Here is a 26751-nt window from a genome sequence, read left to right on the forward strand (position 1 = left end):
TCAGCTGAAGTAGCCTGCAGTACTGCACTCTAACCACTGTGTCACCTTGGCTCTATATGTTAAAAGCTGTGATTTACAGCAAGAGTTCATTGCTGGAGGAGTCTGAAATTAACTCAGTGGATTTCTCCCATAAATGAATTGGAATGTAATTATATGAATCAGAATTCTCCAAATTTCACAAATGTTTAAATATACATTTTCATGTATTTTTAAAAATGACTTTAAGTCAGATGCATGATGGAATAAATTTGTTAATGAACATGTGCAAAAGACGTATTAAGTTCTAAACTGGAAATGATACCCCACATTCTGTTGTAAGCTATACCTGGGGGAGGAAAAATTTTGAAGAGAAGGGCTACGTTACCTGGTTGTGCTACTCCTAGGCATATAAAATGATTCTTTGTATAATGCTAACAATTGATCCTAAATATACAAAGGCTGAAAGAATGCAGAAATTGTTCATGCTTTTAAAACAAGTATGGCATTGCTTCCCCCATCCCACCCTTCTGTATCTCTCAGCATTTGCATATCTACCTGGTCTGATGCAACACCTAGCAAATAACTACAAACACTGGAAAAAATTAGATGAATCAAAGTGTAGGAGTCTTCGTCTCCCTTCAGAGAATAATCTTGGAAGCTGAAGAGAACAAAAGAAAGATCATAGCCTACCATGTACACTGTGAACCATATACTGGTATGGACCCAAGAAGGGTTGAATTTCCTTCACAATGAAGTAACCAACTGGGAAATGCGGAGAAAAATATTGTTTCTCAATTTTAAATAGTTCAAAATTCTATAAAACTGTGGACTTTTTTTTGAAATAAAGGACATAATTTAAAGACAAGAAATGGTTTATAAATGCTATCCTGTTTTTTGTGGAATAATAGATCCTTTTAAGGGTAGTTTTATAAAATGATTGTAATTTGTCAAATGATATTTAATTTATTAGCCAAAATCAATTCTATACATAAAATATAAAACAAGAAAAAATAGCTTCTTTGAAAAAAATTATCAACAATATTTAATTTAAAGTTTATTTTACAAAAGCCTTGTTCATAGCAAGTATTATATTATACACTGGTCACTTTTTTGACCCTGAGAACAACTGATTTGAATTCATCCATAGAGACTCTAATATCTCAAACATGGCGATATCTCATTTCCCATTGTATCTACTTCCAGGATCTACTGCAGATCTCTGGGTTTCCTCCTGCCACAGCCATGGGAGACAGAGCTCTACCTTCAGATAGCTAGACAATCTTATAAGGACCCATTTGCTTGCTTTCTTCCAATTAGTAGAGCAAAAAAGCATATGTGTTGACCCCACTGAATGAGAAATCGTTTCTTAATGTAATTGCTGATCTGCCAGACTTTGTTCTCATTTATACATTTATGATTACTGTGATTCAAGACTGTCTATGTGTGGAGCCCTCCTCCCTATGCAGGTTTCCCAGCAGATTTCATTATCAGGGGCAAGTTTGTATGCACAGAGATAGCTCCCTCACTGGCCCTTTTTACAGTGAGGACTTGCTGCACACTGTGATTTTTACACACAAGAAATCCTTGTATGTGTTTTGCTTGTTAACTAATCTTTTAGAAAATTGTAGTTGATATAAATTCACAAATTAAACAAGCCCATCGTTTTCTCTGCCTTTTAATAGGTAACATCAGCCATATATGAAAGTCTAGACAACTAGTAAAATGAACAACTAACACTCCATCTTAAAACATTTCTTTGCATCTGCCACAGTATGTCATGCTCTATGATGTTGTACAGTTCCAGATTTCATCTACATGCTTAGAAGAGGAATTGCTGGGACAGATCCTATGAGCAGAAAGTGACAGATGCTTTATATACATGAGCCGTAAATAAAACAAGTCCTGCTTATATATTATGTAATATATGAGCCATATTAATAGAAAATCTCCAGAACTGACACCCATACAAAGACCTCCAACCCTCTTTCTTAAAGAAGGGAAATGGATGCTCATCCCTCTATGAGGGGTAGGAAACCCCAGTGCCTTGATGTCCTGGATTGCAGCCATAGCAATTACTCTAAAGACCTTAGTGTTAAGAACATAAGCCACTTATATGCTGAATGCTGAAACCTCTAATATTAAAACTATGTACTTAAAAAACTAAAATAATATAGCCCTAATGATGTGGTTCATATACTGAATGTAACTTTCTCATTCAAGTATGAAGTTTTTACATTAGATGCCAAAGCACAAATATTTTTACATTTACTTTAAACATAGTGGAAAACTGTGATGGGGCTTGCACTGGACAATGAATGAAATCTGTGCTTTTACACAACTGCCATTGATTTAAACTGAGATCACACAGGAGCTATTCCTAACAAATTGAGGTGTTTTTTTTTAATTACCTTGACTTCTAGTTTTCATTAAAATAGAAGCATTCTTTAAATAAGCTCATGAGTTTAGACAATCTTCACTTACTTGGTCATTACTCAGATATTATTCTACTTAACTAATAATTTATATAGTACTTTATAAGCAGCTCTTGAAAAATTGACATTTAATGTAGAGTAGTATACTGCCCATCAAAAAGGACTCCGATTCTCTTCTGTATAGTCAGAGAAAATAAAACAGGTGAACTGAAAAATGACAATGATTGTAGCTTAAAGAATGTGCCAACATTTTTCAATGTTTTGTATCAAGTTATGTAAAAGTATACTCTCATAATTCCCATGCTGAGAAATGTACAAAAGCTATATTTTTGTTAAAAATGTAATAGGATCTAACTTTGGTTGCTATGTATTAAAGTGCTACATTGTGTTTAAAAATTTTGCATTTCCTGCAGAATTCATCATTGCTATTATGTATTTCTATCAAAGCCTATATCTAACTAAATTTTAATTAACTTTTATTCATATTGCCTTACTTGCCATTTTATTTGGAATGGATTTGATCCAGGAGGAGAACCCTTCCCTTCAGAAAAAAATTGGCAGGGGATATTGTCCAAAACAGTGAAATGTGTTGGAAGTAATAGTAGATCACATTTTGCTTTCACTGCGAGTGTTTTGTATTAACCCTGCTCAAGAGCTGCTCTCGCTTGTGAAATAAAAACTGAATTCAAATCTTTATATACATGCCCAAATTTTATTTTTCCTCATGTACACTATTCAGTTTTTCAATCACAAAATAATAAGCAATGAAGACAACAATACTGTAAAATATGCCTCATATAACAAAAGCCTCGACTTTCAAGAATCCTCCACTTCTGTATTTACTTGCAAGTCTTTGTTAGCAAAGAATTTTGACGTGCAGAATTCAACAGAGCTGGCTTTGAACCTGTATGTTTCAGCATACTTCTACTGATTTGCACACTAACTTTCTTTGTTCACACATTGTCCTATATAATGTAGACTTCGAAGAACAAATATAGACTACACTATTTTGTCAAAATATTTGAGGTGGCAAATCATTCAGTGAAATTCTTTGCCTAAAAGGTTTATTTTGTACAAATCTGCAACATATTTCTAAAGCTCTAGACAATTCTCTGTAGAAGTCTGTCTCAATGTTCAGTTTAACCCCTGGCGGTATATGGGGAAAGAATAGTTTGACAATCTATAGATCCTAAACTGTTACTTCCTGACAGAGAGGATCCTTCAAACTCACAAATAAATAAGTTATCACAGAAATTCACTGAAGACTTATCTGGCCAGAATCTCAACATTTGGCATAAAATCATAAGTGTATTTATTATGCTGTATATTAAATTAGAGCAAAGCAAGATCTTCAAAATGAAATACCAATTGACTGCTTCTATTATCTATCATCAAACGCTATTTCTTGGCAAGAAAATATGCCATTCTAATATCTAGTATTTAATAGGGCTGTACAGCAATCTGGATTCAGTCAAAAAGGTGCTTCGGGATATGTAGGATACTCATACACCAACTGCTTGCCATTCCTTAAATGAAATTTTGCTTTTCCTGGGATCTGGCAAAGGGCAGTCATGCAGTTCTAAATAACTAGTGACTGAATTCAAACTGTAGATTTGCATTTGTTTCACCTGTCCTTAAGGAAATGTGAAGAACTGCTTGAAGGCAGCATCAGAACCTTGGTGTATTTATTTGGTGAAAAATCCAAAATTTGGCAATATCCCTGATTAAGGCATTGTGGGCTAAACAGAATGGTCTGTGTACCAAAATTCAGTTTCTGTGTAGAAACTAACAGTGCTGGGTCCTCATTCATCTAAATTTATGGCAAATTCAAAACACCCCTTAAATATATTTTTTAAAACAAAACAAAATTATACCCACAGTTATTTTAAATATTTAATATAAACATCCTATTTGTATTTTATACATTACTTTATCTCAGACCTTAAGTGCAAATCTTCAATTTGTTCCAACTTATGAAATAATATTAAGCTGCGCAGTCTTGATTCTCGTTCTCCATCTTTCCATAAAATAATAAGATGATCAGCAGAACATGTTGCTAGGCCGTGCTCACCAAAATAAAGGAACATCTGCAATTAAAAATATCAAAATAATGTACTCAACTATCAGATGTCAGAAACATTCCTAAAAATAAAATTAGTTAAGTGTTTTTACATAATTGTACAAATTCATTACAATAGTAGCAAAGCAATGAATAGTAATGAACATGTTCAAGATTTATCTTCAGAACATCCAAGCAAACTAGCAATGGTAAAAAAAAAATTCAGAACAGCTGTAAATAATAAAATTATAATTCCAAAAGTGAACATAAAGGTCAAGATCTAAAAAGTGATTTGAGATATATTAAAAGGCTTGATTACACTGCATGAGGTTTGTAGCCTCATTGTACAAGACACTGTACAAACATTCCCCTATTATAATAGGCCTTCATATTTTTTATGAAATAAATCCAAAATGTCATATGAAGTAGCTGGCAAATTACCAAAATGCAATCAAATTACAACAGTATGCCCACATCTTTATATGAAAAAGACAACTTATTCTATCTTTGGTATAATGTTATGTAAATAGCATTGTGTGGAATTATTGTTTCCATTTTGATTAAATCTATATCTAGTTTTTAGTTCAAATATACTAAATCTGCATGATAAAATCATCATTTAACAATAAAGTGTTAAATAAAATGCAAAGAATAGTAATAATTTAGTATCTGAGAATTCTGGGCGAGCAGAATATCAAATGAATAAACATATAGCAAATTTCAGTGTAACTCAAATAGCTGAAGACAGATTGGTATCAATCAGAGGTGGGTTTCAGCAGGTTCTGACCAGTTCTGGAGAACCGGAGGCGGAAATTTTGAGTAGTTCGGAGAACCGGTAGTAAAAATTCTTACTGGCCCCGCCCCCATCTATTCTCTATTCCCAAGTCCCAGCTGATCCGGAGGAAATGGGGATTTTGCAGTAACCTTCCCCTGGATTGGGGAGGGAATGGAGATTTTACAGTATCCTTCCCCTGACATGCCCACCAAGCCACACCCACCAAGCCATGCCATGCCCACCAAGCCACACCCAAGAACTGGTAGTAAAACATTTTGAAACCCACCACTGGTATCAATCCACAAAGTGACACTGTAGGCATAAACAGGTGAGTTTTGTTAAAATAATATACAGGTAGCCCTCGTTTAATAACCATTCAAAGTTATAATAGCACTGAAGTGATTTATGTCCATTTTTTATAGTAATGATCTTTGCAGCATTCCATGATCATGTGATCAAAATTCGGAAGCTTGACAGTGGGTTCATATTTAGGACTGTTGCAGCATCCTGGGATCACCTGTCTGACAAGCAAAGTCAAAAGGGAAGCCAGATTCATTTAACAACTGGGTTACTAACTTATCAACTGCAGTGATTCCCTTAACAACTGTGGCAAGAAAGGTCGTAAAATGGGGCAAAACTCACTTAACAAATGTCTCACTTAAGAAGAGAAATTGTGGTCGTAAATCGAGGACTACCTGTATTCCCACTAAACAAAAGAAACCATTTTTAAAGAGTCACCTCATAAATAAATCTTCATAGACAGAAATGACAAGTATATTGCATATTTCACCAGTTTTTAGGGAACCTTTTTAACATGATCATTTTGTTTTGCCATGATAGCAAAGCCGTAGCACTTAGACTTATATACCGCTTCACAGTGCTTTACAGTCCTCTCTAAGTGGTTATAATGTTTACAGTCTGGATCCTCATTTTACCAACCTCGGAAAGATGGAAGGTTGAGTCAACCTGAGTCAGGATCGAACTCCAGGTTGTGGGCAGAGTTAACCTGCAATACTGCAGTTTAAACATGATCATGTAATTTCATACATAGTTATCAAACATTTTTCCTACACCAATGCAGGTATAAGATAAAATGTTCTTAGGACCAAAAAAATCCCCAAGGATGAAATAACCAAAGCCAAGGTAACAGTTATCTTAAAAAGTAGCCACCATACAAAAGCAACTTCTGTTACTGCTGTTCTCGATCCAACAAACCTGCACAGCTGCAGAGTGTCCAATCAGATCCCCAGTAAGGTCAAGGGAAAAAATAGTAGCACACTCTGGTGCCTTTTTAGCTATGTGATTTGCTTGTTTGCTTGTCCTACCAAATCCCCATATATTGAAAAAACCTGGAATATAAAGAAAAGGTTTTTTTTAAAAAAAGGAGTTGTTTGTCTAGCCACCATTGTTCTGTTTGTTCACACCCAAAATCTGATAATCAAAAACTTTGTTGAATTAGCATTTCTTTTATTTGCATCCATTCTTGCTATTGCCTATGTATAGAGGGTGAGTTATCAGCCACTGAAGACTACATTTCACTTCAAAATATTATGTAATCATAAACATGTTATATGTAGGAACAAAAATGTCTAATTCAGATCACATAGTTTGGAATAAGCTAAATCATTAAATGCTAACATTTATTGTGAACAATAGATCCAATGTTGACTGAAATCAGTTATAAATAATACTAACTATTTACATTAAATAATATACATTTTTGAGCCATAAAATATGCAGCCACAATAAATGGATAAAAATGTAGCTAAGATAATCTGCCCATTGTACTTTAATTTACTATCTGTGTCCTTAGTTCAATAGCCACTGCCAGAGCCTTCTGAAGAGTCATGTCATAACTTCAGGACAAGAGCCTGAGGTAATTATAGTTACCTCAACCTATACAATTATACCTATATAATTATAGTTATATCAACCTTGGTTTTTATATAAACCTTGACTTATTACATAAACCTTGACTTGGTTTTTTTTTGTAAAGGCCAGATTAATTTTCACTAACCCCACCACTTTGCTGTTGCAATGACAAAGTCCTCTTGCAAAAGGTATTCCACTCAAATTATGTTTCAGCCAGTGAGGAAAAAGCATTTAATCTAGTTTGTTAAAACAACCTGATATTTGCTATTATTATTATCATTTCTAAATAAGGGGCTATCTGAAAGGCATAGTTAAATGTGTAGCTGGAAGGCAGATTTATGGTATATCTGGATACCAGTGCCTCCCTAATGTATGACATTTTTGGAACTAGAGAACTTGCTTGAAAGTTCCAGTAATAACTTGCATTGGCACTTTTAAATTGATTTATTTTGACTACTTTTAACAGAAAAATATACTGCTCAAAAAAATAAAGGGAACACAAGCAGAAGACATCCAAGATCCGAATGAATGAAATAGCCTTATTAAATACTTTGTTCTTTATATATAGTAGTTTATACACTGCTCAAACAACTAAAGGGAACACAAAACTACTGTATGTAACGAACAAAGTATTTAATAAGGCTATTTCATTCATTCAGATCTCGGATGTCTTCTGCTTGTGTTCCCTTTATTTTTTTGAGCAGTGTAGAATAACAGAATTGGAAGGGACCTTGGAGGTCTTCCAGTCCAACCCCAGCACAAGTAGAAGATCCAAATGGTTGTCCAATATCTTTTTAAAAAACTTCTAGAGTTGGAGCATTTACAACTTCTGGAGGCAAATTGTTCCACTGATTACCGGTAATTGTTCTAATTGTCTACTTGGTTCTAGGTTAGTTCTCTCCTTGATTAGTTTCCATCCATTTCTTCTTGTCCTACCTTCAGGTGCTTTAGAATAGGTTGGTCCCCTCTTCTTTATGCCAGCCCCTTAGATATTGGAACAGTGCTATCATGATTATAAACAGGACTGCTTATTCTCCATATAGCAATACACAGACATGCCTTTTCTTCAATATTGGTATACACCCTTTTGGCTGAAACAACCATACCTCTAATTCATTTAGCTATTCATTAAATTTAATGGGATAAAATGTATTCTTGCCATTCCAAGACAATCTATGAGAAAAGCCACACCACCACAACCTACTGTAACCTATTTTTATTCAAGGCTATAATATGGCAATAAGTTTCTTATTCAGAAGGAATAATTCTACTTTACCCATAAAGTGGCTCTAGGATTAAATGCAATTCTTAAGCTGAGAAATATTGTTCCATTTAGAGAACGTGTATTTTTCTACTAAAGGCTTTTTACTTTTTTCCTAAAATGAAAATAAAATATTGGCTAGATTCAAATTAAAAAGGATCTGCTTTGTTTTCAAAATTTTCACAAATACTACTAATAATAAAAGGACAGAAGAACATCTTTACTATTATAAATGGGACTCTAAAGTAGATAAGCTATGGCTGATCACACTCATTTTTATGCAATTAATCTTATTTTTTTGTATACAGACCTGATGGAACAGGTTCAGCTGTAAGATGTTGTTTTTCATGTAATTCCCACATACGAACACTACCATCTTCTGAACAAGATATTAATTTTCTATAAGAATAAATCAAATAGTTGTGAAGAAGCATATTTGCACAACTCTACAAAATCAGTTGACACTAATTTTTTAAAAGTAGCGTTTATCTCTAGAATTGCTTTTATTGATTTACCTATGCAATTTTTTTTTTTTTTTTAATTTGATTTATATGCCGCCCTTCTCCGAAGACTCAGGGCGGCTTACAATGTGCTCAGCAATAGCAATTTGCTATTTTATCAACCAGTCTAGGCAGCTTATAACCAATCATGGTTAAAAAAACCACGTACAATTAAGGCTAAAACAAGTGGTTTCATCACAAATGAGATAATCCAATTTAAACCAGAATGGAAGAGGGAAAAACATGTCTGTGGAAGATTCTATGATAGGTTTTGCTTCTCCTCTGTGGAGCTATGCTGTGGAGCTATGCTATCTCAAAGGATAAAATCTAGGGATTCTCACAGATCCGAGACTTTTGTTTCTTTGTTAATACTTTTTTAAAAAATTATCTTAAATTTAAAAACAGGTTGTTTAGGCTAAAGATTAGGTTGCTTGCACACAGACTATGACAGAATTCAATGTAAGGAAAGTTTAAGACAGAAAATGCATAAATATTAAGCATGTCCCTGATCATTTTTCTGAAAGTAAAGAATGTATGAATTATGTAATGTAAATGGCACCTATTGGGAATGTTGGTAATATGCAGGACAGTGGAATCATGAGCAGTCTTCTGGAAGGCAATCACACGTTTCATCTGAAGGTTATATACATAGATGCCTTTGCCAACAGCAGCAAAAACACACTGGAAAAAATAAGTCAGTAAAACATCTTAACAAAAGGTACATATTTTATGTAAGAGGTTTCCAATTATTTCTAATTAAGTCAAATATGTAAGAAGAGAAGAACTATGCACATCCTGATTTATAACTACTATATTTATTAAAATATATTAGACTTCAGTTTATATTAGTAGTATAATCAAATTATTAATTATATCTAATATGAAACATAAAAACACTTTTTTCAGATATTATTATTACTACTACTGTTGTCAAAATTTATTGGCCACCAAATTTCAGTGGACTCAAAACTACAAAACTATTTTATTAGGTCTTTGCCAGCGACTCAATTATTTAACAGAATAACAGAGTTGGAAGGGACCTTGAAGGTCTTCTAAGGCCAACCCCTGTACAAGTAGGAGACCCTATACCAGTGAGGGCTAACCTTTTTGTCCTTGTGTGCCGAAAGTGCGCATGTGTGCATGGCAGCACACACACGCGTGCCCACAGCCATAATACAATGCATGCACAACACCCCCCTGCGCATGCGCGCACCACCAACCCACAAGCTCCCCTTCCCCCTGCGCATGTGACCCCCCGTGCCCTGTTTTGGGCCTAGCAGGCCTCCCTGAACCCTCCTGGGACCAAAATAAGGGCACGGGGGGGGCGCTCCACACACATATGTGCTCCCCGTGCCCCCTCCCCGCATGCCTAAGCTGTTACTGGTGTTATGTCTGCCTTGTATGCAGCTTTATTCCTCTCTAGCATTCATCTCCATTGTTTAGTGATGTATTTCCTGCCTCTCTAGGATTTACCTCTATCTGCTCCTTATGAAACCTTATGAAAAGAAACCTCATTGAAAATAATGTTTTATTGCAGCATCCCTAAATATACAGCTATGTCTCTTCACCCGCTATGATCGCCTAATCCAGTGATGGCTAACCTTTTTCTCTTTGTGTGCCAAAAGCGAGCCTGTACAACGCTCGTGCCGGCAGCCATAATGCAATGTGTGCCCCCCACGCATGCATGCACGCCCCCTCCATGCATGCGCGCAAGGGGTGGGATTCAAAATTTTTAGCAACTTGTATCACAGTGGGGGGGGTGTTTTTGCCCTCCCCAGGCTCTGGAGGCTTTCCTCAAGCCTCTGGGACAGTGAAAACAGCCTCCCCCAGGCTCCAGAGGCCCTCCGAAGGCTGGAAATTGGCCCGTTTCTGCACTTCTGATACAAACGTGCCACTACCCCTGCACTCCTTCCACGCATGCATATGAACCCCGCGCATGTGCGCGTGTCTCCCACATGTGCCCCGTCCCATGCATCCCAAAAATCAGCTGGCCAGCGGGAGGCACACACATGCGCAATGGAGCTGAGCTGGGTGACGGCTCGCATGCCTGCAGAGAGGGCTCTGCGTGCGAGCTGTGGCACGCGTGCCATAGGTTCGCCATCGCAGGCCTAATCTATCCAACTGGCTGCACTTTGACAAGCAGTTGCAAAAATCACTCCGATTTAAGAACAGCACTGATAGTCACTGAATCTAATGTTCTTCCTCCCTACTAAGAGCTAAACAGAAATTTTTCTTTAAAAAAAATTATTTTGGATTGTGGACAAAACTCCTGGTATTTCCAGCATTTTGTACTGCTCTATATACAGATCATTCAGTATTCATTCAAATGCTTAGCAACAGAGATTTTGAACTCAATTTTGGTTGTAAGTCAAGGACCATCATAAACATGTGAATTGGAGATGAAGCAAATTCAATAATCTCAAATTCAATATTCACCATCAGATGCAAGGTTTGCACTAACTCAAAGTATAGGTGATTTCCTGGGTGTTACAGCATTTGAGGTTTTACATTTTAAAAAAAATAATTTGCCAATATTTCTCTTCATGTGCACCAATTATACAAAAATTTACTTAATTGCAAAGGAAGTTATCATTATTTTATGTGTTTAGTACATGTACATTTCGCCTTCCTTCATGGAACTTTAAAGAACATGCATAGTATTCCTAGCTGCATCATAAATCCTCTGACTCATATAGCAAGATCAACTTGACGTACACAGACTGCCAAATACTCTTAGTAAATTATGGTTAGTCAATGAAGTAAACCAAAATGTTAAGATTACTATTAAATATAAGGAAAATAGAAAAACAAGAGGAATATTAAAGAATTTAATTTTTTTCTGAATAAGAATTCATTTCAATGAGGATTTCACTCACAAATTATATTTTTCATATTCCCATGTACCTTATTATTACTAATATTGTACAAAATACATTAAAGTATATTCTACTTCAGTTTTGAAATGAAGTCATCCATCTGCATTTAATGGTCTTATGTATGAATGATTTTCATCTACACTGCTAAAGGAAATTTTCAAACTTAAGACTACTTTATCCATAGACCCTTTGCTTAGGACTGATTAACAGTATTTCTAGTTGGGTTGAACGTAAAATAAAACTGAAAAATAATCCAATTATGTAATAAGGTATCATTTATTAACAATGAAACATGTAATTTACATACTTTTTATAGTATTATTTTTACCTCATGATCAGAAGTTAAATCCTGAATTGACATTTCATTTTGACTTTGTGATAATTTTATTTCTTGTTGGGGGTTCACATGAAGAGATGCATCCCAATTGCATTCATACCCTTGCATTGTCCAGTCCAATGAATTCCACACAATCATTTCACCAGCATGGGAGCCAGTCGCAAAAATCAAATCTAGATATCAAAATAGTAAATATTGATATTGATAAATAGCAATCTATTCTTTATTCAAACATTTGGATTTTAAAAATGAACAATATATTATGTTTTATAAAGAGAAATGTTTGCAATGGGTATAATCCTTTCCAAACAGGAAGATTTAGTAAAGTCATAGAGAACATAGAGTAAAATGTTTTATTACTGCAGGCTACTGACTGGTAACAGATGAACTTTAAACTAACTATGGCTTGCTGAAACCAACCATTAAAATATTTCCCAGAAGCTTAATTTCACTTTGCTGTTACATTAGTCTCAGCTCTCTAAAATAGAAACCATAACTTTCTACTAGACAGCAGAACTATGTTGTCTCTTAGTGTATCACAAAAGACTCATCTTTATAAGATATAAAGATTCTGTATCTTTACCAAGTCAGCCTACAAGAATGTAACATCTTTATTCCTCCCTGCCCCCCTCCCCATAAGGTAAGTGTAAAGGTTTCCCTCGCACATATGTGCTAGTCGTTCCTGACTCTAAGGGGCGGTGCTCATCTCCGTTTCAAAGCCAAAGAGCCAGCGCTGTCTGAAGACGTCTCCATGGTCATATGGCCAGCATGAATAAATGCCAAAGGTGCACGGAATGCTGTTACCTTCCCACCAAAAGTGGTCCCTATTTTTCTACTTGCATTTTTTATGTGCTTTCGAACTGCTAGGTTGGCAGAAGTTGGGACAAGTAACGGGAGCTCACCCCGTTACGCGGCACTAAGGATTCGAACCGCTGAACTGCCGACCTCCTTCTCCATATTTCTAGTATAGACATTTGGAATATTTAAAAACAAAAACTTCTAACTTTATTAGGGAAAGGTTTATAGAGGTATATAAACTCCAGTTGGCAGAGGTAGAAGATGGTTATGAAAATATGTAATGTGTAATGAGTGTTGTACCAATCGTTACAAATAATAAAACTGGAAACAAGCTTACCACTGACACTGACCAATGACACAATATTATCCTGGTGATCAATAAGTCGTTTTATTTCAGACACATCCCATTCGGTTCCATCTCTGGAAGCTTTCAATTTTAGAATTACTTGGAAGACAAGATTCATGTTAAAAAAAAAACTTTATTAAAGTATAGGAAACTATATTAACTGAAATATTGTTCTTTACTTCCTATCAGCAACATGTTTGTAGTAGTTTTCGCCCATGCTACTTTTTTCCAGGATATACCATTCCATTATCATGCCTTTTTTTCTGTGTTTACTTGAGATTATTGTTAGGAAGTATTTGGGGAGGATGAAAGGGGTGAAAAATCCCTTTTAATGTTTGAAATTACAATGTTTTGTTATATATAATAGAGATGCTAGAAAATTATCTATCAGTACACTATGCTGCAAATCATCTAGGCTCCTTTCCTTGATTTCAATGAAAAAACTAGATATCACAATTCATAACTATAGTTAACTACAGCAGTCCTTAATTTACGACAATTGAGCTAAAAATTTCTGTTGCTAAGTGAGACATTTGTTAAATAAGTTTTGCCCCATGTTATGACCTTTCTTGCCACATTTGTTAAGTGAATCACTGCAGTTGTTAAGTGAATCAGGCTTCCCCATTGACTTTGCTTATCAGAAGGTTGCCAAGGGTGACCACATGACCCTGAGACACTACAACCGTCATAAATATGAATCAATTGTCAAGAATTTTGATTAAGTGATCATGGGAATGCTACAATGATCATAAATGTGAAAAACGATAAGTCCCTTTTTTCAGTGCCATTATAACTTCAAACGGTCACTAAATGAACTCTTGTAATTCAAAGATTACATGTTCAAGGAAAGAATATCATCATTCTAATACTGATAAACACATTTTAACATATAAAAAGCTGAATAAGATTTTCCCTACTGTAGAGAGTAAAGAAGATAACTTCATGGAGCTATACAAGCTACATTGCCAACCTAAACACTAAGTCGAGAATATCAAGATGTTTGGAAGTGGCTTGCAAGATTGAGGTCAGTCCCACTAGTTAGACTAGGCCAAGAAATCAACTCCACAGTAAGGCTAAAATTAGTTTTATTAAGATTGGCTATAGGAGCAAGATCTTCAATTCTGAATATATTGTACTTTCTATTCCTCTTATAAGGAGGAGTCTGCTCAAGCTACTTCTGAATACTCTGGACATACACTGGACATCACAATGTTTTACGGCTTATTGGAGTTTGCCTATCTCCATCAAGATCATCTTCCTTATCTCTATAACTATTTATAGCAGGAGTGTACAACCACATGTAAATCTGAATGACAGAAGAAAAAAAATATTCCATTCTCAGTGAACTATCAATTTATCTATATTTAGGTATATTACATTTTAATTAATTATATTATATACAAGTTAAACTCCATTTCTTATTCTGGCTCCATCAATTGTTTGAAATGTGAAATGTGGATTCCAGCTCTAGCCATTCAAAGATCAGATGTGGTGCTCAGCCACAAGAGCTGGTACTCCTCTAATTTATAGTGATACTTACTCAATTCTTTGCCAACAGCTGCTGCCACACAATTTTTTGGCAATTCAATCATAGCACTGATATCTTTATTAAGAAAGGGAGAAAGCAGAACAAATAGGAAATTAATATCTAGCTTACATGTTATTTCAAAAAATAATTATGTGCTACTCTCTGACTACTCTCAGAGAGCTACTTAAACCAGTCAATATATGATTTCCAGGTGTTTTGCTCTTCTTAGGAACACTTCCCATGAAAGCCATGAAAAAAAAAAGTTATAGAAAACCATTTTTATCTTTGTAGGAGATGAAACACAAAGACACCCGCACTGAAAGATGTTCCGATTTTTTTTATCAACAGATTTTGAGACAATGGCTAGTGTTGGGAGCGCTTATTGGATATAGCTAAAGGTGTGCATGAAGCAGAAAATGCGTTTAAACCTGAAACAAATACTATGTTCAGCAGTTCTGCCAAATTGTGCTGGATGTAGTGTGGTTCAGCAAAAACCAAACCCTCCTCCCCCAAAAATTGGTGGGTTTGGACTTCAGTTGAAAGAAAATCCAGGGTAATCACACAAGCATAATAGGGCAAGACTGGTGTGTTTTCTCCATTTCTTCTATCTTTCCCTGAACGCTCTGTGAGCTGGCCCATCTACTAATTAGCCAAGTGCCTTTCATTCCCTATCTTTTCTTATGTTGCACTTGAAACCAAGGACACCAGTATAAAGGGAGGTACGGAAAGGCAAGCTCTAGGAAAACTGGGGAAATGGGCAGGCAGTTTGGACATGCTGAACTTAAAGTCAGGGGTGGTGGATATCCCATTGGGTCCATCCATCTCCCAATATTCCCAGCATTTTATTTTTACTGCTTCACCTTTGCTACTGCATACTACCAATGATCTTGGATTTTTCTTCTTCTCCCACATACAAATACTTATTCTTGGAACATTTGTATTCTATTCCATGTCCAGGCCAAAACATACATGTCTCAATCCAGACATATATGTCAGGCTTCTCTAGGAATCTTTTGCATGTTTACATCTGGCAATTGTCAAAATGTCCAGTTTTCAAATCAAACTGTGTTTGAAATTGTCAGTATATTATGAAATTAAAAGGAGCTTTCAACATGTCTTCTGTCAATTCACATTTAAAGATATGTTCAGCCAATCTACTACCTGTTTCTTCTACATAATAGCAATTTTAGACCGAGCCAGATCCAAGAATGCAAAATAATTCCTAAAGACTTGGCACACAAACAAGTCAGTCATTAGCAGATAAATCAAGGAAAGAGGCCAACAGCTCTATCTGATACATCAGATCCCATCACAGATCTAATAAACAACCAGATAAGTTGGAATCAGTGTCAGATAAACAAGAATAAAGAAACAAACAATAAGCCATTCAAAGAATAATCAAAGATGAAAGGATATCTCAGTCAAGGATGATAAGCAAACTAATTGGGTTATGAAAAGACACAACAAAAATGATGGGAAATGCAAGTAAGATTTTGTTGCTGTTATATTTGAAAGTCCTACATGTGTCCAGTAAGAAAATAAATTCTAAGAGGTATTCCTTTTTTACTCATATTTTAGAAACAGAAATTAATATATTTGAAATCAATAAATTTGGTATGGGTATGTAAATTTATAGTTCCATATACACTGTTAAATTGTATCTCCCAATTCTGAAATTTGAGAAGACGGGCATTCTAGAAACAAGAAATATAAACAAACATAAATTTCTCAATTGATGAAAAACTTTGGATGTATAATTTGTCAATTCCCTTTTTCAAATTAACTTATACTGAAGGAGTGGCAAGACAAGTATGATCCATATTTAATTCATTCTTTAAAAATAAAATAGTGACAAAATTCCAAACTATAAACTTCAAAACTTGAATAACCTAAAATTTTAATTATTTTTTTCTGTCTCTATACATATTCAATATAAATTTCCTTTGCTTGGTTCAGTTTTGTACTTATATTTTTATTCAATGTTTTTCATTTCTGTCTCCTTCCTTTATTAATATCTTATTTTAAATAAAATATTAAAATTTAATATTTGCTTTAGTAATATGTAGGATTTTTTTGTATAGCATATAGTGTATTATTTAATATTAGTTTTTCTTCTAAAATGCAATTTTTATACAGCTGTATATTTAACGTAATTTATATAAAATATTACATATCAACATCTGTATGAAATGTTAATAGTAACCATTTTAACTTTTATTAAGCTTCAATATATGTTATCATTAGAATCAAAGAGACTTTGCCAAATTAATGCTATAACATTTTATAGATTCATTCTACTGTTTAATAAGTTATTTAAATTTGTTTACCTGCATCAGTTAGATGACTTGTCTTACACAAGAGATCTAATTTTCGGTTCCAAACACACAAATCACTTCCTCCAGAAAGCCATACATCCATTCTTTGAAGAACAGTCAAACACTACAAAATACAAAATACAGATATATAATGTGTAATATTTTTGAAGTATGTTTTCAAATAAAATCATCAGTTTTCAATACTAAAACATTCAATTTCCTACTATCATTCAGATACTAAAACATTTAATTTCCTCCCAGTGACATTTATAATCATTTATAGAGCTTTATGCAGTTTATGAAGCAGAAAGGAAAAAAGGGAAAAAAGGGAATTCTAATATTTCAAGATCATGTTGAATTATAAATGCAGTTGAATATGTCTTCTCAAAGGCAAAAAGGTAAAGGTTTCCCGTCTGGACATTCCTGACTCTAGGGGTAATGCTTATGTCTCTTTCTTAGCTGAGGAAGCCAGCATTGTCCAAGGAAATTTCCATGATTATATGGCTAGTATGACTATATCCAAGGCACACAGAATGCAGTTAGCTTCTCATCAAAGTGATACCTTTTTATCTACTTGCATTTGCATGCTTTCAAACTGCTAGGTCACACAGGACTCCGGTCTTGATCCCAGGCTGTCAGCTTTCCAGCTGACAAGTTCAGCATCTTTACCCTCTGAGCCATTGTGCCCCCTATATTCAATAACACTTATTTTTAAATTAAGTAGGATTGCAATCTATATTTTTCAAATCTTTGAAATAGATTTTTTGTGAAGACAATATCACATTAAGAAAGTTTTTATATCCCACATCTAATTTTGTTTAAAAGGAAGCAACTCAAAATGAAACTTTAAATACCACAAAAATAATTAGTCCTTGAGATGTTCCAGGTTTTTCAAATAGGTCAACATTAAATATACAAAACTGAAATTAAGATTTTACATTACAGAGAAGTTACCATATAGTAGTAGCTCAGTATGCCACCTGAAAAGTATCAATATTAAAGACCAATACTAACATTGCTTTCCACATTCTGTGTCAGATAGAAACCTAGTACAGACAATCTTGACTTATGACTAGTTGTTTAATGACCATTCAAAGATGTCAGCTTGTAAAGACTACTTTGTGGCCTGTAAAGCATTTCTGCCTATCATAAAACATTGCACACCCTTGGTCACATGACCACATTTCGGGCATTGAGAAACTGACTCACATTTACAACTGATTGCCAAGTGCCCCATGATCATGTGGTTGTCATTTTCTATCTTCTCTACCAGCTTTCCCTGAAAGTCAATAGAGAAGACAGCATGAAGGTTGCAAGCAAAGGAGAAAAGGGAAACTGAAATCCTTCAAGATTTCATCTCCGTACCTGCAGTCTGCTGAAGGATCTCCTTTTGGTACACAGTGGGGAGCTGAAATCCTTTGGTGGCTGCAGGAAAGCTTAAGAATGAAAGACAGGGAGCTCTTTTGATCCATCTTTTGGATCACTTAACAACTGCAACTAGTAGTGCTGGGATTGTAGTTGTTGAGCAAAGCAGTCATGTGAGCATTTTGTTTAATGATTGCTTCATTCAGCAATCAAGATTCCGGTTTCCATTGTGATCATTAAATGAGAATTTTGTGCAATTCTCTAATAAATGATAGAAACATGTATTTGTGCATTTAAAGGAGTCTTTCACCATAATCTCAAAGATGTAATTTGAGAAGTAATCAAGAATACATTGGTTGCAATCCATAGGCTTCCAAGATTATACAAAGCTATTTATACTAGTGATTAATATTCTTGTAAAATGGACAAAGTGATTGAATCCATCCTATTATAATGTGTTCTAATTAAGAAGATTGAAAATATATGGTTCACTGAACTCTCAAGGTATCTAAAAAGGAACCCAAAGTATCTAAGATTAGACACAGGCAAACACTAAACCTGCAAATTTGTTAGCCGCAATTGGGTTCTACAGCATGTAACAAATATGTAGCTGATAGAGTTGCATCCTTAAAACTGATGGCGTAGGATTAAAATCTAAATAAATGAAATAGATAAAATCACATCCAGTTTTACTTACCTTTACGGTGGAATGAAAACATGATACTTTGTGAATTTGTCTGCCATTATCACAATCCCAAACCTGGTTTCAATTATTAAGGACTAAGAATAGCAGCTGAAATATCTTATATGACTATAATAAAAAAAAATTGAGGCATAAAATGGAGGAGTCCATTAGATATTATTCTATTTCCCACACGATTTCCTATGCAAAAGTGTTTCCTTGAGCCTCTTACTACCACACAAATGATAGAAGTCATTATTTCCTGACTGTAAGAGAAGAAAAAGCACCAGGTATGCAAACATGTAAAAACTTGTCCTGAGTGTTTTTATTGATCAACCTGAAGATTATTATCGCCAACAGCCCTTTTTGTCCATGCAATGAAGAATTGTGCAGTTTCACAATGCATTTTATCACTGACCTCTTTAGCCATACATCAATTTGTCGTGGAAATGATGAAAGTCTATTGCTTTTATAGCAGTTTGCTCATTAAAACCCCAAACTTTGATGTAATAACACTATGAGCCATATGCATCATTTATTATGCAACACAAACCAATTCTGCATTTCTCTAGCCAAAAAGTAAAGGATACAACTACAGTTCTGTCAGCACTTGCTGTCAAAATCATATGGCATTTTTCTTCACATGTATCTGACAAAGGAAAAGCTGCAAGAGCTGTGATTTTTTGTGTATGTGCATGTAGCTCAAATAACTTTTCTCCAGTCTGAAAAACAAAAACAAACTTGGTATTATAACAGTGCTAAATGAATACAGAAACATGTGTTATGAAGAAACAATACAGAATCTTCAAAATATTATTTATTTTAAAATGAGAACTGATACTATACAATGCAAATAACTGGTCCATCTATCTTAACCTTCCCTCACCTGCTGCTGTTATTTACCAGAAAGCCCAGCCAATTCCTATAAATCTGTTCACTGTGCTAGCTAACGATTACATTAAGTGACGGAAAACACATCTGGATAATGGTAGGCTGAGGAAGGTTAACCAGCATTGTGTGGTAGAAACTCTCAAAATTTCAGGCAGGATCTTTTCTAGCAATACCACAGATTCTGTATGGGGTCATAAATGTGAGATGGGTGGCTATACAAAGTGAATGAATGAATGAATGCAAGCATGAATGAATGAAAATCTACCCCAGAATGATGACTTTCAATTCCTTTGTAACTATTCTTATAGCAAAATCTGAAAAATATTTGTATATTTCACCATGCAAGTTTCAATGCCAGTATGAAGTACATTCTGCCTTTTCTAAAATACAATTTTAGAGCCTTTTCTAAAAATGTACCAGAGTTCTTATACTAGAAAGTTGAATTTTGTTAGTAAGACAAAATAGTTTTTTTTAAAAATTACCGTATTTGATTTGTGTTTATATTAACTAAAATTATTTATTGTATTAATGCTAGGTATGGAACATAATGAATAGATATGCAGAATCCCTAAGCCAAGTAAAATTTTTGCTCTGACTTCTTAAATTTAGTTGGCACTTTGAACAGAATACGACGTTTGTTTTTACTACTTTAGACTTTAAATGCTTTTTAAAAAGAAAAAGGTAAAAACTGACATCAGCCACACAAGGAACAGCTGAAGGATCTGCTTCAACCTATTCTGCCATCTACAAGTACTGTAGATTTGGTACAGCAACCCTTCCAAGGTACTGAACAATATGATGGTGCTGACAATGTAAGTTTGTGACCCAGGCCAAGACATTAGGACCTTTTCAACGTATGTCTCTCCACAAGTTTGCCATTACAGTTAGTACGCATTGTCTTGTGCTTGATGGGATCCTCCCCCCCCCTTTGCAGAATGGAGAGATGCCTTAAGCAGTATTTTTAGAAAATTTCTGCTGTGACTGACCCATTGTTTTTTATCCCCTCTGTCTTGCAGAACAGAGAGACGGGAGAGGAAGAAATGACAAAGAATAAGCAGACATACAATGAGGAACACACATCTGCTAGCACAGCTGTTTGCCTGGTGCATTCAGAGCAGGGAGTCATGCACAAGCTAGCACATTTCTTTCTATGTGTATGTCCTATTGTGTGACTACTTACTCTCTTGCAATCCCTTCCTCTCTAATAAATGTAAATACAAACAATAATTCCTTTTTTGCTAATTATCCCAGCACCTGGATGAACATTCAAAATGGGAGAATGGGAGAATGGGAGAAAAAGGAAAGCTGAAGCAAAGTAATAAACAGTTGTGGTCTGATTATAAATGAGCAATTAGTGAGCTCCTGTGTGCACCTGTAACAAGCCTTTCAGGACTTTCCCCAATTTCCTCCAGTACCCTCCCCCCCCCACAGTACCCCAACAGTCTGTACCTGGGACTCACTCTGGTTCCTGATAAACAACCAAAGATCTTGGGGTTACAATAACAAATGGAACTGCATGGATTGTCATTGCTAAACAATGCAATCACATGATGTCACGCTTTAGATCAGATAGTTGAGCTATCTCAATCCTAGTCCCTATTGCTGTCATAACTCAAGGACTATCTATATTGCATAAGTGTCTGGTTATATAAAATTAAAAAATAGTCCATTGGTTTGTTAACAGTATTACAAAAGATGTAGTTAAATAATTTCTGCACACATATTCTAATACTGCAGATATGCAAATGTATTGATAATCTAAATGCCTGTTTCATCTTCACCTGTCAACTGTAAATTACATTCACAAACCCATGGTTCTTTATTATGACCTACAGAATGCATTTTTAAATTTATATTTCTACTTCTGCAATAATGCCTCTGTTATAAATCTTTGGAATATGAATTACAAATAATAGCTAATTTTATGTTCCAGCAGGTCATGAATTTAGACATCACCCACATCACCATCTACATCTATGGATATTTTTATAAACAATTGTTTAATTTCCTAAACAAACCTGGACATTCCAGAGACATACAATTCCATCATCACCAGCAGATGCAAACCTAGTAATGAAAAAAACATATTGAAGACATCTGTAATTACATTACAAAAAAGCAATAAAAATGTTTATTGATAATCATTATTTAAATAGACCAGTGACAGATATATATACAAAGAGAGATAAAACATTAACAGAACCTTAGAAAGTATACTTAAATCTCCAAAATGAGATTTTGTTTTTATTATTGAATAAATGTGTATTATATTTTTATTTGATCAGGCTTCCATTTCTAGCACCTCTGCATTCATTTGTTGTAACCCTAAAACACTTTTGGTATTCATTATTTAAAAAGTAATGGTTGAATCCAGATAAGAAACACTAGCCCCCTACAAGCTAAATTTAATTCTGAAACTATATATTGAATTACTACTATCACATTATGTAACACATACTTTTTAAAATCTTCTAGAAAGAATTAATGTCTCAATAAGAACAATGTTTTTTTTTTTAAATTAAACTATGAAACTCAGGCTTTCATGTGACATTCCCCTGCCAGATCAATCTCATATTGCAAATGGATTTCTTTTCACCAAGTTGGTGTTTCATGGGTCATCTGATTCTTTTCCAGTCATGATCACCATCCTCTATAATCTTGTCTATTTCCTGGAGGAGCACCAAATGGTCAAACAAGCAATTTTTAAAGTGTGTTACGAATTCAGTCCAGTTTAATGTGTCAAATGCTAGAGTATTACTTGCAATTTTATTTCATTCCATTTTTTGAAAGATGCTTGCTAAGGCTTAGCCTTCTTTAGTGATCTTGCAATCAATATGACCTTCTCTTCATGTTCAAAAACATAAAAGAAAAGAAGTGAAAAGCAGCTGCCTGTTAGGTTGATACAGGATTTATTTAGTATCTTCAGAAACCAATCTGAGAAAATTTTCCACTCACTGGTTTTAGCTGAGCCACAGAGAAAACAAGAAAATCCCTCTGCAAAATTCTCAATAAGATGAAATTATCTAGAGAGCTGAAGCATGAAACCTGGCTTACAACAGTTGACAAAAATGCAATCAAAGAACTATGAAAACTAAATGAAATTGTTTCAGAAACCAGGTAACAATGCTAATATTGTTGGAAGTATTCAAATAAGATAATCATGTTTTAGTTAAAAATCCTCTAATGACTGAATTAGGAACAATGAAAATAAAATTGTATTATAATTAAAGGAAGATGCAATGTTCTTGTGTATAAATTATTCCTCTTTAAATATTATCCAAAAAGTGATTTTAGTTTAATATGTCAAATTTACTTTAAAACTCGGTACTACATTTCACTGTGTAAACTTAAACTATTCAAGTAAAGAAACTTGAATTTAACATTTGTACAAATTAACAGAACCTGCTCTTCAAAAATATGGAATAAATGTCATACGTCTGAGAAATATAATTGATAACAATAGATAATTTGTACAGTTTATTCTATCTGTTCTGTGATTCACCAAAATCACAGTAAGGTATCTTTTGTTTTGTGTAAAATGCTTTCTTTCCAATTTTGCTGATAAGAAAACTTATAAAATGTATATAACTGTTGTGAAATAATGCATTTTGAGACATCTGTTTCCAGTGAAGTGGGGAAAGCTAATGGCAATTAAAATCATACAACTTGCTCTGTCAAAATCTTTGACAGATGTCTTTTAATTGGGTTTTAGCTGAAGGCTTGTAGGGATTTCTTGTATCAATTCATATATAAGAACTAAGCTGTTCATCATATATTTTTCAATTTGGGAAAGCAAAACATTAAGATTCATTTTAAAAAAATAATTGAAGTCATCTTTACAGTGCAAACGAGGAATACAGAAGTAATGTCTCACCTGTAGTCATCAATTGCCACTAGAAAACGCACTATATCATGGTGACCTTTCAGCACAAGAAGCTCAGTATATGGATTCTGAGCTTGTTCTTCACCAATAGTCTGTATAGATTTCTAGAAAAATAAAACTGAGCATCACACAATTTATAGTCTTAATATTTTTCAATCAATAGATTATACCCATTTTCTACTCCTCTTAGTCTGATCCTAACTCCTGATTTAATATACAATATTTGTATATTCAGCCCCACTTAAAAGCCAGAGTATAAGCAGATATATTTACCATGCTAATATATTGTATGTATGGAAACAATTTTTCTTAAATTTAGTTAAAATTCTATTGTATAAGTATCCTGTTAGTTTAAGCATAGCTGCATATTTTCCAAGTTTAAGTTCCCAGTCAGATATTGTTGGAATTGTATTTTGCCTTCCAATATTGAGTCTAGTTGATTTTTGCTGCTCTAATCATGTATCTCTTTAAATTATTTTCTTGATTTTTTTTTCTTGAGATTTACTACTAGGAAAAATTGTGATTTTATTTCAAATCACAATTTTCTGCATTATATTATGTATGGCTTTCTAGTACATTTAAGATCTTTTACATGTCATCACGTGGTAAAATGTTCCTTCTGTTTCGTGACATTTCCAACATTTATTGCAGTCTGATTCGTTTCAGTTATTATTGGTGGAGTTGTATACCATCTATACAACATTTTAAAATATCTAGGGCATAGGGACTGGTATCTCAGACATTGCTTGTCTTCATTTGTTATCAGACTATTTCAGTCTGGGCTATCTCTATGATTTTATGGTTTTGGTTTTTCTTTCTTTCCTTTTTTGCTAGCTTTGTATGACATCCAGAGTCAGCTGGAGGTAGGCATCTAATAAATTTAAATAAATGCATTTTGTACCAATTTTCCTTTAAGTTATAACTTGGTGTCTGAATAGTGAAAGTAGCTGAAAGTGATAAGCAGACTAGAAAGCACCTTTTCTGAGCCCATTGTTAATTTTGAATGGTCATGGTTGTTAAATGACCAGTCGTATGTCAAGGACTACCTTGTATGTCCAAAAATAGCATAGCTGATAGTCAGCTGGCAAAGGAAATAGGCATAATGAAGTAGGAAGACTGTATATGACTTCTCAACCACTTCTTCCTCACTTGCCTTCTATCTACTGATCTGTTTAACAGCCTATACATTGCTGTCTGTAAACAAAAGGGGGAATTACATTTAACCTGGGAGAGAGAGATTGCTGGTTCAGTCTTAAATGAATCATTTAAAGGTTTCTGCTATTTCTGTCAATAGTGGGTTTTGCATAACTCTCCTATTCTTATTAAGTGAGAGGGAGGCAATACCATTCTATATGTTCTAAGGCCATTTTATGTACTTCCAGATCCTGCAGACTGTAGCCAATCACTGGCAGCACTATATTGTTTAGATACTTAACAATTTAGGAGTGAGGATGAACTTGACAAAACATTTGGCAATTTCTTCCTCTATTGTAATCTAAGTGACAGGAAAATTAGTAAGCCAAGTCCTTAAGTCTTCTAGGTGGCTGTTAAACTCATATCGTTTCCATTGAAAAAGGAGTGCATTTAGTCTAAGAAGCTGAATATCAGCCATTTCCCATTTTAAATCCACTTTTCTTTTCTCAAGAGTTCTCTCTCACTTTCAACGATTTCTCTTCCATGTTTCTTCAGTCTGTTGCCTCGGTTTCCTTTATTTATTCCTTTCTTTTAAAAGAGGAAGAAAGAGTAGCTGCGCAGTTGTGTTTCATATTCACTTAAAACAATCACACAGAGAAGGGGCAGGAACTCCGTTTGAAAAATAAGAGGCGATTCTCCTACTTGGAGCAAACCAGTTGCAGGGATAAAGGTTCTTCTGTAGTTACCAAGGGGGTCGGTCTTTCGCAACTTGCGAGGTCTCTAAAAAAAATAACCAACTTCCCTAATTCCCAGCAACGTGGGAACTCTGGGAATTGGGAAGGGCCGCCTCTTCGGGGGGGCTTGGAGAAAACTACCACCTGCCAAGGCTCAAGGCTGTGTAACTGGCCTACGCATAAGGAAAAAAAAGCCCTCGACACTGCTCTGGTTTCCTCAAAGGCAGATGCGGCGCTGCGTCCACCGGGCAGAAAGGAAATCAACAAAATGCCTCCCTTTGTCAGGACAGGAAAAAGGAAGGATTCCGTTGACGCGCCGCACCTCCACTTATCAACGCCCCTCCTCGAGACCCATCGCGGGCTTTTACCTCGGCCAACCCTTGCGGCTCGCGGCCCCCTCCTATCAGCCACCGCAGCATTGCGAGAGGCGGAGTCCGGGCGCCTGGAATGACGGCCTTCGCGTCTCCGGTTGAAATGCCGGTAGTTGTCAGGCACAGCTGGCGTCCCTGGGCTTAACGCGGAAGGCTTGTCCCTCACCTCTCGCCGTACTTGCAAGGGGGCGGGGGGGGTGGCAGGGAGAGGGGAGGGGAAGAGTCGGCAACAGAGAGGCCGGTATTGGAATGAGGCGGCTGGTCGCGGGAGGAAATTCAGAAGATACCTCCGCGGCTAATCGGCTCATGAGATAGAAACACTGGTTTTTCCCTCAACTCCTCTGCAGGTTTCCTGGATGTTAAACTAGATCCGACTAAAGTAGATCCGACTAGATGCTTAACTAGATCCGGCTAAACTAGATCGAACTAGATACTAAAGTAGATCCGACTAGATGCTAAATTAGAGCCGGCTAAACTAGATCGAACTAGATACTAAAGTAGATCCGACTAAAGTAGATCCGACTAGATGCTTAACTAGATCCGGCTAAACTAGATCGAACTAGATACTAAAGTAGATCCAACTAAAGTAGATCCGACTAGATGTTAAACTAGA

General features: G+C 35.1%; 2 protein-coding genes across 5 annotated transcripts in view; one reads left to right on the forward strand and one right to left on the reverse strand.

Annotated features, from left to right (window-relative positions):
• The window catches only part of PDE8B (phosphodiesterase 8B), a 55902-nt gene extending 54275 nt beyond the window's left edge, over window positions 1–1627 (forward strand). The window contains exon 22 of one of the 2 annotated variants that reach the window (XM_070938824.1): window positions 1183–1627. In XM_070938824.1, the coding sequence (XP_070794925.1) occupies window positions 1183–1250 (68 nt within the window). In that variant the 3' untranslated portion in view covers window positions 1251–1627. Of the gene's footprint in view, window positions 1–519; window positions 808–1182 lie in introns of those variants that run through there. The other variant, XM_070938823.1, reaches the window with a different exon arrangement.
• A 21-nt stretch (window positions 1628–1648) lies between these two features.
• Window positions 1649–26256, reverse strand: WDR41 (WD repeat domain 41). Of its 3 annotated transcripts, XM_070938828.1 has the most exons (14): window positions 26136–26256; window positions 23891–24003; window positions 22035–22083; window positions 19716–19847; window positions 19141–19203; window positions 17091–17202; window positions 14776–14838; window positions 13227–13334; window positions 12083–12264; window positions 9438–9559; window positions 8689–8777; window positions 6461–6594; window positions 4353–4498; window positions 1649–1825 (listed from the first exon to the last, which is right to left on the reverse strand). In XM_070938828.1, exons 1-14 carry the CDS (start codon window positions 26184–26186, stop codon window positions 1762–1764), a joined length of 1428 nt encoding a protein of 475 aa, XP_070794929.1. In that variant the 5' UTR covers window positions 26187–26256; the 3' UTR covers window positions 1649–1761. The 3 variants fall into 3 exon arrangements, with proteins under 3 accessions (XP_070794929.1, XP_070794926.1, XP_070794928.1); XM_070938825.1 differs by lacking the exon at window positions 1649–1825 and having other exon boundaries at window positions 2777–4498; XM_070938827.1 differs by lacking the exons at window positions 1649–1825; window positions 26136–26256 and adding an exon at window positions 25558–25729 and having other exon boundaries at window positions 2777–4498.
• Window positions 26257–26751: the final 495 nt, after the last annotated feature.

This window comes from Pituophis catenifer, unplaced genomic scaffold (genome assembly GCF_029215685.1).
Source record: "Pituophis catenifer annectens isolate HBS135680 unplaced genomic scaffold, rPitCat1.0.hap2 SCAF_2, whole genome shotgun sequence".
Taxonomy (NCBI): Eukaryota; Metazoa; Chordata; class Lepidosauria; order Squamata; family Colubridae; genus Pituophis; species Pituophis catenifer.

Excerpts from the sequence above, each read along its gene's own strand:
- WDR41 (XM_070938828.1), bottom strand. The coding sequence starts at position 26,186 with ATGCTGCGGTGGCTGATAGGAGGGGGCCGCGAGCCGCAAGGGTTGGCC. Across the intron at positions 19,204-19,715 it reads GTGCTGACAGAACTGTAGTT|GTTTGGGATTGTGATAATGG; the intron begins GTATCCTTTACT and ends AATTGAAACCAG. Across the intron at positions 4,499-6,460 it reads GACACTCTGCAGCTGTGCAG|ATGTTCCTTTATTTTGGTGA; the intron begins GTTTGTTGGATC and ends TTTTAATTGCAG.